The sequence below is a fragment of the Stegostoma tigrinum genome, chromosome 1 (genome assembly GCF_030684315.1).
Source record: "Stegostoma tigrinum isolate sSteTig4 chromosome 1, sSteTig4.hap1, whole genome shotgun sequence".
Taxonomy (NCBI): domain Eukaryota; kingdom Metazoa; phylum Chordata; class Chondrichthyes; order Orectolobiformes; family Stegostomatidae; genus Stegostoma; species Stegostoma tigrinum.
The window spans coordinates 134,348,105-134,369,209 of NC_081354.1; the positions used below are offsets into that span (position 1 = coordinate 134,348,105).

At 43.1% G+C, this 21,105-nt stretch overlaps 1 protein-coding gene and 1 long non-coding RNA gene across 2 annotated transcripts in view; one reads left to right on the top strand and one right to left on the bottom strand.

Moving 5' to 3' along the window:
• The window catches only part of LOC132210575 (uncharacterized), a 168,515-nt gene that overhangs the window by 14,268 nt on the left and 133,142 nt on the right, over positions 1-21,105 (bottom strand). The window lies entirely within an intron of this gene.
• Positions 3,129-4,127, top strand: LOC132210033 (actin-3-like). The gene has a single exon (XM_059648823.1). It carries the CDS (start codon positions 3,213-3,215, stop codon positions 3,984-3,986), a length of 774 nt encoding a protein of 257 aa, XP_059504806.1. The 5' UTR covers positions 3,129-3,212; the 3' UTR covers positions 3,987-4,127.

A 21,105-nucleotide genomic window follows, 5' to 3' on the forward strand; every position in this document is an offset into this window, starting at 1 on the left:
TACTTTTCTATCTATTTTGGTGTCATAAGCAATTTATAGTTGCCTTACATTTGATCGTTTCATTCAATTTTTTCATACATATTGTACACGGTTGAGATCTCCACATTAATCACCATGGCACTCAACTTTACAGTTTGCCAACTTGAAAATGACCCGGTTACACCTACTCTTGCTTCCTGTTAGCTCCGCAATTCTTCATCAATGGTATTATGTTATCTCCTGAGTCATGAGTTTTCTATAAGTAGCAGCTTTGGATGAGGTCCCTGTGAAATTACTTTATTTTTAAAATATCCTTTATTGTCATTTGTGCTCAAGTACAGACATGTAGTGAACTATTAATACAATGGTTGCCTTTTAATGGTGCCATCTTTAATGGCTGGGCAGTACGGTGACTCAGTGGTTAGCACTGCTGCCACACAGTGTCAGGGACCTGGGGTCAATTCCACCCTCGGACAATTGTCTGTGTGGAGTTTGCACATTCTCACCGTGTCTGCGTGGGTTTCCTTTGGGTGCTCTGGTTTCCTTGCACAAAGGTGTGCAGGTTAGGAGGATTGGCCATGCTAAATTACCCATAGTGCTCAGGGATGTTTAGATTAGATGGATTATAGGAGGATGGGTCTGGGTGGGATGCTTTGAGGACCAGTATGGACTTGTTGGGCCAAAAGGCCTGTTTCCACACTGGAGGGATTCTATGATCTATAATCTTAGGTACAAGTACCTAGGTACAAATCTTAAAGAGTAAGAAAATATATAATGTTGTTATATAGAGGATTTGAAAGGTAAGGATTAACATTACACTCGGATAAAAGTATCCAACTGCTCAGTATGTGGCACCAAGCTCAAGTCCAACAAATGTCCCGCATCATACTGGCCTCCAGACTGCTCCTCACCGGCACACGGCAGCAACAAGTTAACTTGCACTTTACCAGGATCCTCCTCCTTCGTGCCGCTCCAGGTCTCGGGATTCCCCATGCTGTGTTCCAGGGCTCACAGCCCAGACACTGTACTGGCTTGTATCTCACGCTTCACTGGCTCATTCCCTGCACTGCAGCAGGGCCCGAAGGCCACAAAGTTCAAATACATTGCATCGACAGATTTTCCTTTATTCATAAATTAGAGATAACACAGTGTGTAGCTGCAGGAGCACAGCAGGCCAGGCAGCATCAGAGGAGCAGGAAAGGTGATGTTTCGGGTCGAGACTCTCCTTCAGAAATTTCAACTTTCTTGCTCCTCAGGTGCTGCCTGGCCTGCTGTGTTCCTTCAGATCCACACTGTGTTATCTCTGATTCCAGCATCACCAGTTCTTAATATGTCTGACTGAGTTACTTTCTTTTGTCCATGTTGTCTCCTATTTTAAAGAAGAACTTTGTTAAAGACCAGACCTCCAGACAAGATTCTCCAGAGTATTATGGCTGCAGACACAATGCCCCAAATTATTACTTTCCTAGATAAGGAGAATTGAATGGCTCTCCTTTATTCACCCAACCTGTTTGGTTAGTCACCATAGGATTAACATCCAAAGGATCCCCTTCTTTCTGGAGACCTTTCTTCTAGACTCAAATGAATTTATATACTAAAAGCAGCCAAATGCTCAAGGCTTTCTTGAGTTAAAAAAGAGTGGGTTAATTCATAACAAAACACGATAAGAAATATTGTCAAGACTTGCTGGGTTAGTGCATTGTAAATTAAGTCCAACTACTCTTGGAGTCATCACATATGTTAAAAATGTAGTCAAATTGTCCAAGATCCCCAATTTACTTGACTGGTGAACTCAAGTTAAAATAAAACACCCACCAGGTTTCTGTACTTCACAAGAAAAATAACTGCTTGTTATGAACTAATTGCCTTTAACCACTGAATTGTTAATGAATACCTCTACAACTTAAATGCTAACCTTCTTTAAATTTCCCCTTCATAAATGACACACAGACAAAACGTGGATATTAAGGGTGAAAAATGAAAAAAAAAAGAGGAGGGGAACAGTTTGATAGCAACAGTCTGGACCACAGGAGTTGATGAGTTGTTTCTTTTGGTTTCTTCCAATTTCTTTTAGTTCTTTGCTTTTGACACAAATGTGTTTGCATGCTAATGCTCTCTACGATTCACTGGCTGAGGATATATCGTTCGAAGTTGTATTTTTCCTCCCATGGCTGGGGATTTGCAGAGAAAAGTGAATGGAATACAGATAGATGTTACTGAGAATATTCTGGCACATCAACACAGGAGAGATAGAGAGAGAGCAGCTTTTCTTTCCAGGTTACATGGTTTTCAACTACACTGGTCCCAACCAAGCTAATGGTCACTTAGCCAGGAGTCAACCCAAAACACTGTTGCCAAGCAATTATCCCTCTTAGTTCAGAATCCATCAACACCATGATTTCTGCTTTTGCTCTCCAAACTGCTAAAGGAGTCATACTGGACTCAAAGCATTAACTCTGATGCTCTTCCCATAGGTACTGCCAGATCTGCGGAGTTTCTCCAGCATTTTCTGGATTGTACATGATTAACAAGACTTCTACTGTGTGACTAGAAGGAGTCAATGATGATATCTAATTGTGGGAGCTCTGTTTGTCCTTGATTGTTGTTGGAGCTGAACTTATCCAGGCGAGTGGAGAATATTCCATTTCACTCCTGACTTGAACCTTGTGCATGCTTTGAAAAATCAGGAGATAGGTTACTCACTGCAGAATTCATACGTTCTGACCTATGTTTGAAGACAGAGCACTTACATGGCTGGTCCACTTCGATTCCTCATAAATCATCAACGGAGGATGTCGATGGTGAAGAAATTTTCAATGGAAATGCCATTGAATATTGATGTCAGGTGAACAGATTCTATCTTGTTGGAGATGGGATATTCATCACGAATATAAATGCTGTTTGCCACTAATCAGCCCAACAATGCATGTCATCTCAAAAGGAAACAAAACTAAACTGGTGATGAAATGTATCACCTTATTACCTTCAAATTGAAGGTCCTTTATGGCCAGTATGTTAATTTCCAAGAACTACTACGTTTTAATTTTTCCTTTTTTTACCTTTGAATCACTTCAGTAATTGAGGAATCAAGGGTAGTACTGACCATTGTGCAATCATCTTCAGTTATGAAAACCTTGTTATGAACCTTCTACAATGAACTGCGAGTGGCCCCAGAGGAGCATCCTGTTCTCCTCACAGAGGCACCCCTCAACCCCAAAGCCAACAGGGAGAAGATGACCCAGATCATGTTTGAGACCTTCAACACCCCAGCCATGTACGTTGCCATTCAGGCCGTGCTGTCCCTGTACGCTTCTGGCCGTACGACTGGCATTGTGCTAGATTCTGGTGACGGTGTGTCCCACACCGTGCCGATCTATGAAGGGTATGCCTTGCCTCATGCCATCCTGAGGCTGGACTTGGCTGGTCGGGATCTCACTGATTACATGATGAAGATCCTGACTGAACGCGGCTATTCCTTCACGACCACAGCTGAGAGGGAGATTGTGCGTGACATCAAGGAGAAACTTGCTTATGTGGCCCTGGACTTTGACTCTGAGATACAGACGGCCAGCTCCTCTTCAGCCTTGGAGAAAAGTTACGAGCTCCCTGATGGCCAAGTCATCACCATTGGCAATGAGCGCTTCAGGTGCCCAGAAACCATGTTCCAGCCCTCCTTCATTGGTATGGAATCCAATGGTATCCACGAGACCACATATAACAGCATCATGAAATGTGATGTGGATATCAGGAAGGATCTGTATGCTAATACTGTCCTGTCTGGTGGAACCACTATGTTCCCCGGTATTGCTGATCGGATGCAGAAGGAAATCACAGCCTTGGCTCCGAGCACAATGAAGATTAAGATCATAGCTCCACCAGAGAGGAAGTATTCAGTATGGATCGGAGGCTCCATTTTAGCTTCTCTGTCCACCTTCCAGCAAATGTGGATCAGTAAGCAGGAGTATGATGAGTCTGGTCCCTCTATTGTCCATCGCAAGTGCTTCTAACTTGCTGTAGGGTTCTTTTCATTACCTAGGGCTTGTTCACATTAAGGTGACTTGAAGCCTCTGCTCTTTCTCACCACTCTACGTTTGCCCAGTATGACCTATTACTTCCTGCCTTTTTCACACCCGTCCATCTTAAATTCTGTTCAAGAGAACGTCGTTGCTGAAATAATTGTGATGGACAATATTTCAATGAATGGACAAGTGAAGTACCAAAGCTTCAATATTCCATCAATGTTCTAAAGATCCATGCTATCCAGTAAAAGCATTGCTATAAATTCTCAAATGCAACACTTCTTTATTAGAACATAGAACATAGATCATAGAACGTAACAGCACAGTACAGGCCCTTCGGCCCTCGATGTTGTGCCGACCTGTCATACCAATCTGAAGCCCATCTAACCTGCACTACTCCATGTACGTCCATATGCTTGTCCAATCACGACTTAAATGTACCTAAAGTTGGCGAATCTACTACCGTTGCAGGCAAAACGTTCCATTCCCTTACTACTCTCTGAGTAAAGAAACTACCTCTGACATCTGTCCTATATCTTTCACCCCTCAATTGAAAGCTATGCCCCCTCATGCTCACCGTCACCATCCTAGGAAAAAGGCTCTCCCTATCCACCCTATCTAACCCACTGATTATTTTATTCTCATACATCTTTCTCCCTGCTTAATGTATTTAAATACAAACATAATCTGGCACTTGGAGGATTTTGAATAGACTGTAAGTATTTTGATTCAACCTGTTAGGACATGTTACGACACAGCTCCAGGATAGGTGGCGCCTGCACCAGGCCCTTCTGCCCTTGAGGTAGGGACACTACCACGATGCCATGAAAATCCTCCACTAAGGCTGTAAATTGTGATTTATGAGCTCATCACTGGAGTGAGGCACAGCTAGGTGATTCATTAGATGAATAATTGAGCAGCTGAGGTTGTGAGTTCCATGATCTTAATCGAGATTATGCTTCACTGGGGTAGGTCACTGGAAACCAATCTTTGCTGGTCCTCGAGTCATCACATCTGTCAGTTATATCACATTTAGTACTTTTAGTACTAGAATTACTATTTGTTACGAATATATAATTTCCAACAGTGGGTAAGCAATTACAAACCATTGATATATAACTTTACTGGGTAAAACTCTAACCCCTTATAAAACTCCCTCTATCCACACAAAAAAGGCAGGCACAGAAAATGCCAGAAGTAAGGGTGTTATGGACAGAGGGAAGGACGGAGAAGGCAATTTGATCCACATACAGCCTACAGAGTCCTTTGAGATAATTAGAGGTGTACAAAATGATCAGAGGTATAGATAGAGTAGACAGCCAGAGACTTCTTCCTAGGGTGGAGATAGCTATTACGAGGGGACATAGTTTTAAAGTGAAAGGAGGTAGATATCGGGGAGACGTCAGAGGTAGGTTCTTGACTCAGAGTGTGGTAGGAGGATGGGATGCATTGCCGGAGAGGGTAGTGGAGTCAGCCTCATTAGGGGCATTTAAGCGGCTATTAGATAGGCATATGGATGATATTATAAGGTAGCGGTGGAGGTTAGATAGACTTTAAGTTCAGGATAAAAGTTTGGTACAACATCGTGGGCTGAAGGGACTGTACTGCGCTGTACTGTTCTATCTTCTATAATCCTTAGGTTTGTCAGGACCCACTGCTCCTGATCTTCCTTCTCAAAGTAATTCAACCGTCTGGCAGGAGGCATAGTGACTGATTCACAATTTATGGATCTGACTTCTTTGTTGGGAGCAACAACTCACAGCAACTAATGAGGGAAAATATTTTCTTCGGACTTGAGGTATTATTTTTGGAGTGAAAAGGACAGTTCATTCTTTTTTAGAAGTTCAGTGGCTTCCAACCAAACATTCACACCCACAGAGATAGCAAGAACTGCAGATGCTGGAGTCAGAGAAAACATCAACTCTTCTGTTCCCCTGGTGCTGCTTGGCCTGCTGCATTCTTCCAGCTCTACACCGTGTTGATTCACACCCACAAGATGTTCAGCTACCTCAAAGTCAATCATATAGTTGTTGGCAGGCAGGAGGTCTTCACCATTAACAGCTAGTCACCATTGCACAGATCAATCAGCTACTTGCTTCCCTTTGTACAGACCCACTGGCTCTGGTCCATCTGGAGTCATTCCCCTACAGCTTGAACAAACAGCTGTGTAAACAGCACTCACATTGAGTGCCAGGTAATTTGCTTTTAAAAGGTGCAGTAATCCTTTCCCCAATCCTTGTTTTTTTAAAACTGCCCATTTCCTATTTTAGTCCATAATTAACATTACTGAAAAGTAATGATATAATCTTTACAGTTCAAAATATGGTTGCTTTAGAATATGGGGCAAACAAATGAACAGCATAATTGTGGTCTGTTACATATTAAATCTAACACAGTAACTCACATTTTCTCTGTACTTTTCATCTTAACTTTGCAGTTTCAGTTTTGGCAAGTTGGGCGTATTATCTACCTGGGGTCCCTCCAAGGTCACAGAACTTGCTCATTCATGCAGTAAAGTATAATTATTACAGTTCAGCTGATGTGCAGCTTGACCTGCCACGATCTAGAATTAACTCCAGCGTGGATGAAGGGTACGTTTTCCCGTGTGAGTGGTTTTGATTGGACTGTATGGAAAATAATTGTGCAGAAAGTCCAAATGCTTGACAGCAGGGCAAAAGGCTCAATGTTGCCTGTGTAGGGTTGAACAGATATGTAACAGCAATAAAAGGGAGAAATCAAGGTGATGTCAGATTTATTATTGGAAATCATAATGTAATACATTGATACGGGAGTTATTAGCCTGTATACAGTAGATAGAGGTGGTGTGTTACAGTTCTATGTGAGTTGTTGTGGCAGCATGTACTCTTATACATATCTTATAGGCTCGAGCTATGAACAGTCATGAAAGAGCAATTTCTTGCCATCATTTGGCTGTTCAGAAATCTCTCCTGCTCCTGCCACCAACATGTAGTAAAAGGGTTTGCAGATTGCCTGTATGGTCAGCTGGCATGACTGCATCTTTCCTTGGTTATCAAGCTTTGGGGTAAAACTCAAATCCAGAGCTTCTGGCTCAAAGACAGGGATACACGTATTGCACTGCAAGGACTCAGTAGGTAAGTATCCACTCATGAAAGTGGAAGGAGTTAAAAAAACATGTGGAGCTAACTGATAGTCCCTTGCAGGTTTTTAAACAATGAAATCCAACAGGAAAATAAAATCTGCACACAGTTAAGAACACATGAAGGAAAAAGGAGCTAGCTTCTTCTTTCAGCAGGGATCAGGTCTGATGAGTAGAGATTGAATAATCCATCCTTGGGTTTTCTGGATTATTAATCTAGTGATACTATCACTATTCCCTTGACTTCCTTCATCCAAATTTAATTCCCACCTCGAGTATGGAAAACAGGAAGATGCTCTCAATGAAGTGTCGAGGTCACAGGGTAATTGCCTGGAAAATTTTGTGCCTGCAATTGCCTGATTTTTATTTCTGATGATTTAAATTATCATAAAATTGAACACTTGCCTGCTAATGTTATCTAAACTATGGCATGACTCTTGAGAGGATGTTTCAAGGCCAGATCAGCAAAAATAATGAATTACAACTCCTTGTGAAATTTAATGAGGTTTAATGACCTATTATGTATTACTATCTATGGGGAATTGCTGAGAACTCTGTGGAAACAATCTTGATCACATTTGCTATTTCATCTGCACAATGGCACATTCATTTATATCTGTTACCAATATTTACCATGGCCACAACCATTCACTGCCTCTGCCATTGAAGGTCAGTAGCAGCAATAGTCGTCAGTAAAAGATGCACAGTAAAAATTCACTAAATCACCTTAGACAACAACTTCCAAACACATGACTACTGCTATCTAAAAGGGCAAGGGCGGCCGATACATAGGAATACTAATTTACGTAAAATGCGATTTTTATGGTTAGCATGTAAAAATAATAGTTTTCAATGTATCTTGGTACATCCAACCATAATAAATCAAACCAAACCAAATCAATTCTACTCAAGTTTCTCTCCAAAATGTACACCATCCTGAACTGGAAATATATCAGCACTCCTTTAGAGTCGTTGGATTAAAAGCCTGGAACTCCCTTCTGAATGGCATTATAGATCTAACACAACAAATAGCCTGCAGGATTTCAAAGAAGCAACTCACCACTGCCTTCTAAAGGGCAACTACATATGACGAATAAATATCACCCTTTTGTCTGTCAGCCTTCACCTGCTTCATCATGACCTTCTCTGCATCATTAGGTTAGAAATGGCCTGTTGATGATTGCATAACATTCAGTTCATAACTGCTCAGGTACTGAAGTATTCCCTTGTCCATAGGGGGAAAAACCTTTACAATATCTAGGCTTGGGCTAAGTAGTGGCTAGTTAGATTAACACCACAAATTTGCAGCTCCTACAACTCTCAAGAAGCTAGATACTATCCAGGACAGCACAATCTACTTGATTGGCATCAGATTCATCATTTTAAACATTCACTCCTTTTCCTACAGATGCACAGTGGCAGCTGTGTACAACATCTCCGAGACGCTCTGTGACAAGTTGTCAAGATTCCATTAACAGTACCTTGCAAGCCCATTTTCTCCAGAAGGATGAGGGAACACCAGCACCTGCTCATTCTCTTGAAAGCCAAATACCATTCTGACTTGGAATTATACCCGTGTTCTTCCACTAACATTGGGTCAAATTCCTGGATCTCCCTTGCTAACAAATATAGGAGCTCCACAGATGGACTTCAAGATGGTGACTTACCACCTTCTCAAGGGTAACTAGGGATGGGCAACAAACACTATGTCCACATTCCAGGAAAGAGTAAGAAATAAGATGATGTGTTGCCTTTGCCTTGTCAGGTCTTTACATCACTGCTCAAAACCACTGCAACAGAAGGTCACCCCAAGGGCTTTCATTTCCTGAATAGTTGTAACAGCAACTCATATCACTCTGGCAATCCCCCAATTGTTTTTAATCTTTCTTCGAATGTACGCATTGCATGCAAGACCAACATTCATCGCTTATCCCTTTTGGGCTTTGAGCAGATAGTGTTGATTTGTCTTCCCGAATTACTGAGATCCATCTCGTGTTAGGACACCGAGCACATTCTACAGAGGCTTACCTTGTCAGCCACTTCTAGGAATTTCACATGAAACCATGCTTTAACAGTGTATTTTGAAATGTTTGATTTTATGATACAGTTTACATGGGTGGCAGAGTAGTTTTTTCCAGTGATTTTGCAGTGACCTGTAATAGGCCATTTACCTCTTCTGAGTGCCCCTCCCTGGAAAACTATCTTTTACATGTTTTGTGAGTGTGAGCTTTTGATTGGCTTTCAGTTATGGGATAGATTTTTCCTATTGACAGGGATTAAATGGACTGCAAATCAAGCATGCAGGTTGACTCCGAGGATCCCAAACAAATAGATCTTGCTCACAATCTATTGGTGCAATCCATGTTATTCCAAGCATTAATTGGCAGCTTGGCATTTGGAACAAGAGGATGTCCCACAGCTCTGACATATATTCAAGATAGAAACTTTCCTGTTGCATGAGGGTGGCAAACTTGAAGGTGGCACAGGGAATAAACTGGGTTGCCTAAGGTTTTCTCAACTCTGGGCAATCTTCCTAAAATTCTTTACAAGTACCATCTACCAAGCAGTTGGCCAATTTGAAAAAAAAATTGCTCATTTGTGGCCTTACAGATAGGTCCCCACTGAGGGCTTGGAGGCACCTTACAGGTAGCTGACCTGTGGGAATCACTAAACTTTTCTCCACAGGAAGCTGCAGCTTTCACTACACCAGCTATCCTGTGGGATAATCCACTGATTGAGACTTTACTCACATCAAAAATCTGCTACAGTCTGCCTTCCTGTTGATTTCAATCAGATTGCTAAACCACGCCCCCAAAGCTGAGGCTATGCTTAATGAAAGAGACACTGGGTTCCCCACACTCAGGGTGTACATCCTTGCCACAGTTAAACCAATGCCCTTGCTCTTGTCAGAAAGGTAGCCAGGCTTGCTCAGCATGAGCTGAAGTACCCCAATCCGTGGTCAGATCCTCACAGGCTGGAGCTCTCAAAGGTCACCAGCTGCAAGCATTTCAAAATTTCCTGCAAACTCAACAGCAGCTTTGAACTGGTTCTGCTGAAACCAGTAGGGATGCATTTCATTGGACTAAGAAAGGTACTGTGCATTGACATGAGTGAGAAATTATTCAAAGCAATGATTGTGCTTGGCATTGTATCAATCACCTTTATTACAATTCACACTTTGTTCTGCATTTCTTTTCTTGGCAACCTACATTGTCAGTTTATGTCATTGATATAGAAGATGCCTGAATGGTTTCAGTGTTCTGTAATGAAGAATTAGCTAAATACTAAAGGACAGAACAAGTAACATTAATTCACAGGAACTTAGTGCAATTTTCCATGGGAGAGAAATAAGCAGGTTGCAGAAGAGTAATCCCCAGCATCTGTGCTCACAAGGTGTTCCGCTGGCTTTCTTTTGACTATTTCATCTTCATTTTTAGATGAGTTTTGTTCATCATGTGTATACTGCTGCTGCTCTGCCTCTTCCAAATGTAATCCTTTCTGGATTGTCTTGTTATCCAAAATACAGTGCAACATTTGACACAAGACATTTCTTTTCTAGGTGTGTTGTCAGGAGACCCAGATGCATCCAGATATTTGAACTTTCAAATCCTATATTTTGCCCAATAATGTTTTTGGTGATGCAAGGATCTGATTGCAAATGAGCAATTGAGAAAATTGGCATTACTGAGAGCAGTTCTCAGTCATATGTGAGTTGGGCTCAGGTAAAAAGGTAGACTTTGAGCCCAAGCAGTCATTCTCCGAGAATCTTGGAAGGGTATAATAGTGAAGATGAAGACCTCAAAACACTGGCCAGAAACACAAACATGGTTTTTGTTTGCCATGATCAAAGATCAGCTGCACAGACGGAACAGCACTAGACTTGTTTGTGATGGCCCTCCATCTGCCAATTGTAACAAGTTTTTCAAGAATGAAGAATGGACACTTGAATAAGCTGTGCAGGGCAGAGGAACGAAGAAAAAAATGAGGATTTAAAGTGATTATGAATATTTAAAACACTTGGTACGAAAACATTCAACAGTTACTTAGTTTTGACACTAATATGAGCCATAAATATTTTTAAATCAGGTATGAATATTTGATTATAATACATATACATATTAACAAGCAGGTTATCAGCAAAGAATGAAATATGCAGTCAAAACCAATAAATATCAATACAGAAAGTTCTGTTATTTAGCCAGAGCCAGCATAAATTAATTTGAATTGTAACATTTATGACAGGTTTCTATCTTCCTTCAAAATATTTAAGATAAAGCAGATTTTTAAAAAAGTAGAAGTATATGTTGTAAAGCTGCAATGAATTTGAATAAAGTTGACTATTGACGTTGTTTAATAGTCTGGATTATTTAATACAAAACTTCAATGAAATTTTATCTTCAATTTAATCGAATAACACAATACACGGCTTTCTTTAAAGTTCAATTCTGCACTGAGTCTTGGGGGTTCTTATATTAGAATTTCTTTGGTAAAATTATCCAATATCTGCAGTGTAGTCAGTTGATACAGATTGCTCAAGGGAAATGCAAGCTTTTGGCTGTGAAAGAAAACAGCTGTTGGAAAAAGCTTGGTTTCATACAACAGATAAAAGGACCAACTCAAGGTTCAAGTTGTATTAAATGTCCTGTTTTGTTGTGAACTGGGGGAGACATTTTGTGAATAGCCAAGTGACGTGGCATTAAACGAGTCTATTTATTTATACAGTTTACTGATACTCTGTGACTTATATGAAAACTTTGTAACTGTTAAATGTTCCCATATGTTGTAACAAATCCTGAAAACATATAACTTTACACATTACACATACTTTATTTCAAATGACACAGGGATGAATTAAGAATTGGAGAGGGATCCTGTATGAGAGAAATTCCTCTCCTTGGAATCTATTCCCTGGAATTGTTTGTTATTTCCATATTTAACACTGTTTAAGCAAAAAAAAACCCTAATCTTTCTCTTTAAGTTACTGACTGATCAATCAAGAATTTCACACTTTGTGAAGTTTAAACTTCATAAATCCTAATCTTGTACAGAGTTCACAAGTATAACATAAGGTAAATTGTTGTTTAATGGGACTACAGAGCTGCTGTCTCATTAGAAAGAGAAATGAATGATGGTGGCTTAACCTGAAGGCCACCACACCGCTAGTGAAGGGATGGGTTGAGGATCCTCATGGTAATCTCAACTGCTGTCGGAATTGAAACCATACTGTTGATATCTCTCTGCAATGCAAACTGGCCAACCTAACTAACTAACCCCCGCCAATATAATGTAATGTTTGATAAAGGAACAAATCCCACAGGGTTAACACAGTACAAGAGAGAAAGCATTTGCAAAATTCTAATTTATAACTCCCACAGACAGTTTTATAGAGAGCTGAATATTAACATTTTGTCAAATAGTCATTGCAATAATGGCTGTTCATATGGAAAAAAATAGCAAAATAGAAAAAAAGTATTTGTTTGAAAGGGACACTCATTTTGCAATTGTTTTATACATAAATTAGAAACTTAAACTAATTGCTAAAATGGTTATAGGAACATTGTATTATTGGTACATTGAGTGCCATGAGATCAATAAGTTGTCCTTTGGAACAGACAAATCTTCAACATCCTTTAATTAGTCTCTAGAAAAGTGTCTGGTGCTTCTCCACCCAGTTTAGATCCGAGGCTAAAGGATGCCTGAGTCAGCTTGCTGAACTGCCTGATATTAACCAGTTCAAATCAAACTTACGTTTTCTTCACAGCGTCTCATCTGAAAATCCAAAAACTACTTATTGAATTGAGTTGGTGATTGGAAATGCAAAATATTGAATGCTGGAAATCTGAAATAGGAACAAAAACCACTAGAAAAACTCAACAATTCAGACAGCGCCTCTGTGGAAAGAAACAAAGTTAATGTTTCAGATCAAAGACCCTTCTTCATAACTGAAGAGAAATGGAATCAGGAAATTGGAGCCTTTAAGCCAATGAGGCAGTGTGCATGGAATTGTGGTGGTTGGGGGTTTGTGGAGATGGTGGGGAAGATAAAACAAATAACAAGAGGCTTTTTATGCCACTGGAGTTCGAAAGGTTTCATTACTCAACAACCAAAAAGAATGATGATGGTTATAGTAAAGAAACAAATGCCATGTGGAATCTTAAAAGGGCCATTATAACATGAATTGTGGTGCACAAGGAATTTGGTGAGGCCTATCTCGAAGATAGGAACAACTTGCTCCATTTTTCAAGTAAGTTCCAGGCATTGAGGGGAGATTCCTATAAGGCAGCACCAAGTCTTTCTTAAACATTATTATAAACCTGTATGAACCTTATTAATATGAGTCTTCACATTCTATGACATGCGAGAAAACTTGAGGAGCTGAGTATTCCTCAGATGGAAGTCAGAGTAAGTACATCATGACCATCTTATTGCCGGCTCCAAAGGACCAGTGTGGTCTTCAAGAGGTAGAATTGGGGTTCAGGGGCAGGGAGTACAGTTGGAGGTGCAGCGCAATGTAGTGAGTCTCCACTTTGTAGGGAGGGGTGGAGATGGAGGTGATGTTGGGATAGTTCAAGGTAAAAAGGGGCCTGGAGACTTTGAAAGCGCAGCTGGCAATCAGGCTGACGGTAATCAGGCCTAATGCAGATGGGGCTATTGCTCTCTGTTCCCTGTCACCACTCCCACTTCATTACATACCGTGCAGAAAATAGCTGGGTCAACATACAGGTTGGGTGGAGTCTGTGTTCATTTTGCTGTGCAAAATCCACACCTGCTGAGAACTAGGATATTGAAGGATAAATACATGAAGCAGGTGATTGTAAACTGCAGCTACGCTACATTTGCAACCATTTATTCACAAGAGCGAATGTACTTAGGATTCAAATGCTGCTTAATGGTGCTTTGCATCATATTGTTGGTGCTTCCAAGTCTAACATTAGTGTCTCAATGACACAGTAGTTAGTGGCAATGACTTGTTTCATGGTTGATGTGTGTCTGGTATTGGTTTCGGAGTGCAGCAGGCACTCCCTTCTTTTATGTGGTGTGCTGGTCACTCAGCTGACATAGGACCTTGACTAAGTTTTTGCATGTATTCAGGTTGAAGCTGAATGAATGTTGCTGTTATGGTCCTCGTTATTGGGACACCATATGTGGAGGAATGTGTACAGCCCTCATCTGCAAAATATGCCACTCTACATTGGGGAAACCAAGCGGACGTTTGGGGACCGCTTTGCAAAACACCTATGCTCGGTTCGCAACAAACAACTGCACCTCCCAGTCGTGAACCATTTCAACTCCCTCTCGCATTCCTTATAGATGACATGTCCATCCTGGGCCTCCTGCAGTGCCACAATGATGCCACCCGAAGGTTGCAGGAACAGCAACTCATATTCCGCTTGGGAACCCTGCAGCCCAATGGCATCAAAGCTTCAAAATCTCCTCTCCCCCAACTGCATCCCAAAACCAGCCCAGCTCGATCCCACCTCCCTCTCATCTATCCCCTTCTCCCACCTCAAGCCACACCTCCATTTCCTACCTCCTAACATCAACCCGCCCCCTTGACCTGTCCATCTTCCCTGGACTGACCTATCCCCTCCCTACCTCCCCACCTATACTCTCTCCACCTATCTTCTTTTCTCTCCATCTTCAGTCCGCCTCCCCCTCTCTCCCTATTTATTCCAGAACCCTCACCCTATCCCCCTCTCTGATGAAGGGTCTAGGCCCGAAACGTCAGCTTTTGTGCTCCTGAGATGCTGCTTGGCCTGCTGTGTTCATCCTTCTTCACACTTTATTACCTTTTAAAGATAGTGCAGCTTCTGGCATGCTTATCTTTCAGTGGATACCTGTAGAGCGGTATGTTTTTCTGGGAACAGGTAGGATCAATTTAGAACTGAGAGAGAGGGAGAGACGAAGGGTGCTGTAACAGTGTGGTCGCTAGCTTATGAAGCAAGTTTGGAAGATGAGACAATAGATTTCGAGAGGCTATGTGATAGCAACCTCCAAGAAACTCAACAAAACTCACACTTAGCCAAAACAAAAACTAAGTTTCAGCCTGTAATGTCCAGATGAGGTATGAATTGCTACATAAGACCAGTTGAATGAATTATAAGGGATAAACAATGGAAACAAAAATGTGCCCTCCTTAAAAGGTCATCGTGCACCCAGACAAGCATTGGGTAATGCAGTAGTGCCCCTCACCAGAAACATAATGGTACAGCAAATTGGAAAGTGACTCTACGCAAGGCACATACTACACAGGGCACAAGGCTGATATTCCCTTGCACTTACAACCCCAGTCTCTCATTCTAGTCACAAAAACAGAAAATGCTGGTGAAACTTGGGAGCATGAGGTGGCGCTGATACAGTCATGGATGTAACAGAGGAAGAGGTGGGGTTTAGGGCCAGTGTAGGTAAGGAAGAGGGATGCTCCACACTCCCCTCCAACCCCACCACACCCGGCACTTTCCCATGCAACCGCAGAAAGTGTTACACCTGCCCCCACAGCTCCTCCCTCAATCCCATCCCAGGCCTCAAGATGACTTTCCACATCAAGCAGATGTTCACCTGCACATCTGCCAATGTGGTATACTGCATCCGCTGTACCCGTTGTGGCTTCCTCTACATTGGGGAAACCAAGCGGAGGCTTGGGGACTGCTTTGCCGAACACCTACGCTCGGTTTGCAATAAACAACTGCACCTCCCAGTTGTGAACCATTTCAATTCCCTCTCCCATTCCTCAGACGACATGTCCATCCTGGGCCTCCTGCAGTGCCATAATGATGCCACCCGAAGGTTGCAGGAACAGCAACTCATATTCCGCTTGGGAATCCTGCAGCCCATTGTTGTCAATGTGGATTTCACCAGCTTCAAAATCTCCCCTCCTCTAACTGCATCCCAAAACCAGCCCAGCTTGTCCCAGCCTGCCTAACCTGCTCTTCCTCTCACCTATCCCCTCCTCCCACCTCAAGCCGCACCTCCATTTCCTATCTACTAACCTCATCCCGCCCTCTTGACCCGTCCGTCCTCCCCGGACTGACCTATCCCTTCCCTACCTCCCCACCTATTTTCACCTCTACAGGCTCCATCCCCACCCTTTTAACTTGTCTGTCTCCTCTCCACCTGTCTTCTCCCCTATCCTCCTTCGATCCGCATCCCCCTCTCTCCCTATTTATTTCAGAACCCTCTCCCCATCCCCCTTTTCTGATGAAGGGTCTAGGCCCGAAACGTCAGCTTTTCTGCTCCTGAGATGTTGCTTGGCCTGCTGTGTTCACCCAGCTCCACACTTTGTTATCTCGGATTCTCCAGCATCTGCAGTTCTCATTATCTCTCATCCGAAGAGCTAACAAGGCATAGAGCTGGATGAACACAGCAGGCCAAGCAGCATCAGAGGAGCAGAAAGGCTGACATTTCGGGCTCAGATCCTTCTTCAGAAAAATTCTTCATTTATTTTTCTGATGAAGGGTCTAGGCCCAAAACATCACCTTTTCTGCTCCTCTGATGCAGCTTGGCCTGCTGTGTTCATCCAGCTCTACACCTTGTTATCTCAGATTCTCCAGCATCTGCAGTTTCTACTATCTAACCCTAAGAGATGGATAATTAAATTTAACAACACTAGATCAGATTTGATTTGATTTATTATTGTCACATGTACTGTTTTACATTCAGTACAAGCAGACCACATCATGCAAAGATTATAGGGTGATTGAACAGACCGTGAAATACAAAGTTATGGATGCAAAGAAGGTGCACAAAAAGCAAGATTAATATTAGGCTTGAAATTTGAGAGGTCCATTCAGAAATCTAATAACAGTGGGGAAGAAGCTGTTCTTGAACCTGTTGGTACACGTGTTTAAGCTTTTGTTTCTTCAGACTGATAGAAGAGGTTGGAAGAGATTATAACCAGGGTGAGACGGGCCTTTGATGATGTTAGTTGCCTTTTCGAGACAGCAAGAAGTGTAGATAGAGTCAATAAATGGAAGGTTGGTTTGCGTGATGGTCTGGGTTACGTTCACAACTCTCTGTGGTTTCTTACAGTCCTGGGCAGAGCAGTTACTGCACCAAGTCATGATGCATCCAGATAGAATGTTTTCTCGGAGTACATTAGTAAAAGTTGATGAGACTCTTTACAGATATACGGAATTTCCTGAGCCTCCTGAGGAAGTAGAGGCTCATGCCTTCTTATCCATCATACCAATGTGAGAAGTCCAGGACAGGTTGTTGGTGATCATCTCTCCTAGGAACTTGACCACTGAAGTAGATTGGGGTGTGTATCCCTCCTTTCTTCCTGAAGTCGATGATCACCTCTTTAGTTTTGCTGACATTGAAGGAGAGAATTTCTGTGTACCATGTCAGCAAATACTCTATTAGAATACCTGTATTCTGTCTCATCATTGTTTGATCTCTGGCCTACAATGATGGTGTCATCATCAAACTGTAGATGGAGTTTGGACAAAATTTGGCCACACAGTCATGAGTGGACAGGGAGTACTGTAGGGGGCTGAATACGCACCCTTATGGGGCTCCAGTGTTGAGGATTATTGTGGAGAAGGTGCTGCTGCCTATCCTCCCTGATTGAGGTCTGTGGGTCACGAAGTCAAGGATCCAGTTACAGAGGGCGGAGCAGAGACCTAGGCCTCGGAGTTTAGAGATTAGTTTGGTTGGGACAATAGTGTTGAAGGTAGAGCTGTCATCATTGAGAAGGTATCCTTATTATCCAGATGCTCCAGGGATGAGTGTAAGGCCAGGGAAGTTAATTGCTCAAAGTATGGGCATATAATTCATAGCATTCCTGAGTACATCCTTATGAGTGGTAAAAGTAAACCAATTGCCTTCCTTTTCTGGGGCTTATCTTCTGGTGCCAATGAGTCTCATCTTGGAGACATTCCCTGCTGCATTTTGAATATGGTGGTTCCAAGTCTAATTTTGATTCAGGAGTGAGACATGGGCATCACTGGTTGGGCCAGCATTTATTGCCAACCCTAGTTGCCCACAAGTAGGTAGTGGTGAAGTTTCCTCTTGAACCACTGTAATCCATTTGGTGCAGGTACGCCCACAACAGCACCAGAGGGAAAGTTCCAGGGTTTCAGCCAAATTACACTGCAGCAGTGGCATATTTTGCCAAGTCAGGATGATGAGTGGTTTGGAGGGTTTCTTTGATCACAGAGTGTATCCAAGCGGTTCTTTTCAGATTCAGTTAAATGTAACTTGCAGAAGTCTGGACAACAGCAATTTGCTTAAATTTGAACATTTAATAAAAATATTAATAAATAATACTTGGGGAGGTGATGGCTTAGTGGTATTATCGCAAGACTGTTAATCCAGAGACCCAGATAACATCCTGGGGACCTGGGTTCAAATCCTGCCATGGCAAATGTTGGAATTTGAATTCAATAAAATATGTGGAATTAAGAATCTAATGATGACCATGAATCCATTGTCAATTGTCAGAAAAACCCATCTGGTTCTCAATGTCCTTTAGGAAAGGAAACTGCCACCCCTACCTAGTCTGGCTACATATGACTCCAGATCCACAGTAATGTGGTTATCTCTGAACTGTCCTCTGGGCAATTAGGGATGGGCAATAAATATGAACGTTCCTTTATGGGCCGAAGACAGCACCTGCAGCTCGTTTTTCTGTGGCTGTGTTTTTTGTACGCGCTGGCAGTTTTGTCTTCTGCAACCGTTTTTTTTTCTGTGCCTGGCTATTTGTTACACTGCGCAAGAGAGAGAAACAATGATACCCGCAACCCGTTAATGAATAAAGAAAAAAAAGAAAAACCAAGGGTCATTTATTGAGTAAATAAAAAGAATGAAAAAGAGAGGAAAGAAACAATAAAGCTCACAACCTTCTGCACATTAGGACCCCCTCAATCGATGTCTGGTCTGGAGCTTGAGGAGTTCCTGGCACTGTTCACAATTCTGGTCTGAGGTGAAGTCCAGTAACTGAGAACAAAACTCTTTCTCTCTCTTGCGCAGTGTAACAAATAGCCAGGCACGAAAAAAAAACAGTTGCAGAAGACAAAACTGCCAGCGAGTACAGAGAACACAGCCACAGAAAAACGAGCTCCAGGCTTTGGCCCATAAAGGAACGTTCACAAAACTCATTCAAGGTCATACAGCTTGTTGAATATCACCATTAGCTTTCCCAGCCTATTTCCCCATCCTATATAATCTATTTTCTCACACAGCGGTCGAAATGTATCATTAACCTTTGCCAATCGGCCCATCCTGTACAGAGGGGAAATTGCAGGTGGTGGTACTTGCGTGTGTCTATTGCCCTTGTGGATGGGGAATTCTCCAGCTCTGTTGTTGACAGGGCCCTTAATCGGGTCTGACCCATCTCCCGCACTTCTGCCCTCAACCCTTCTCTTCCTTCCCGCAACAGCGATAGGTTCCCCCTTATCCTTACCGACCATCCCACCAGCATCCACATCCAGAAGATCATCAGATGCCATTTCTGCAAGACACCTCCAGCAAGATGCCACCACCAGACACAGATTCCCCTCTCCTCCATTTTCTGCCTTCCTCAGGGACCGTTCCCTCTGGGACACCCTGGTCCATACTTCCTTCACCCCCAACACCCTCCCACAGCTCTACGGCACCTTCCCCTGTAACCGGCAAAGGTGGAACACCTGCCCATTTACCTCCTCCCTCCCCTGAATCTAAGGGCCCAAACATACCTTGCAGGTGAAGCAACACTTCACCTGCACTTCCAAGAATCTAGTCTACTGCATTCGCTGCTCACAATGTGGTCTCCTCTACATTGGGGAAACGAAGCATAGACTTGGCGACCGCTTTGCAGAACATCTACGTTCTGCTCACAAAAAAGACCCACCTCTTCCTCCGTTACCCTGATGATTGTATCGGCGCTGCCTCATGCTCCCAAGAGGAGCTCAAACAGTTCATCCTTTTCACCAACACCTTCCACCCCAACCTTAAGTTCACCTGGGCCATCTCCAACACATCCCTCAACTTTCTGGACCTTTCTGTCTCCATCTCAGGCAACCACCTACAAACCAATGTCCATTTCAAGCCCACCAATTTCCGATGTTACCTGGAATACACCTCCTCCCACTCAGCCTCCTGCAGAAATTCCATCCCCATTCCCAATTCCTTCGCCTCTGCCACATCTGCTCCCAGGATGAGGCATTCCACTCCTGCACATCCCAGATGTCCTTGTTCTTCAAGGGCCACAACTTTCCCCCCTCAGTGGTCGAGAACACCCGTGACCGTATCTCCCACATTTTCCGCACCTCATCCCTCACACCCCGCCCTTGCAATAACTGCCCCAAAAGAATCCCCCTAGTCTCACATACCACCCCACCAACCTCCAGATACAACACATCATCCTCCGACATGTCTGCCATCGACAATCCGACCCCACCACCAAAGACATTTTTCCCACCTGACCCTTGTCTGCCTTCCAGAGAGACCACGCTCTCTGCGACTCCCTTGTCTGCTCCACACTCCCCTTCAACCCCACCACACCCGGCACCTTCCCCTGCAACTGCAGGAAGTGCTACACCTGCCCCTCCACCACCACCCTCACCCCCATCCCAGGCCCCAAGATGACTTTCCACATCAAGCAGATGTGCACCTGTACATCTGCTAATGTGGTATACTGCATCCGCTGTACACGATGTGGCTTCCTCTACATTGGGGAAACCAAGCGGAGGCTTGGGGACTGCTTTGCAGAACACCCACACTTGGTTCGCAGTAAACAACTGCACCTCCCAGTCGCGAACTATTTCAATTCCCCCTCCATTCCTTCGATGACATGTCCATCCTGGGCCTTTTGCAGTGCCATAATGATGCCAGCCGAAGGTTGCAGGAACAGCAGCTCATATTCCACTTGGGAACCCTGCAGCCCAATGGTATCAATGTGGATTTCACCAACTTCAAAATCTCCTCTCCCCCCACTGCATCCCAAAGCCAGCCCAGCTCATCCCAGCCAGCCTAACCTGCTCTTCCTCTCACCTATCCCCTCCTCCCACC

What these genes read in the sequence shown, in the direction of transcription:
- LOC132210033 (XM_059648823.1), top strand. Translation starts at nt 3,213, where the DNA reads ATGACCCAGATCATGTTTGAGACCTTCAACACCCCAGCCATGTACGTT.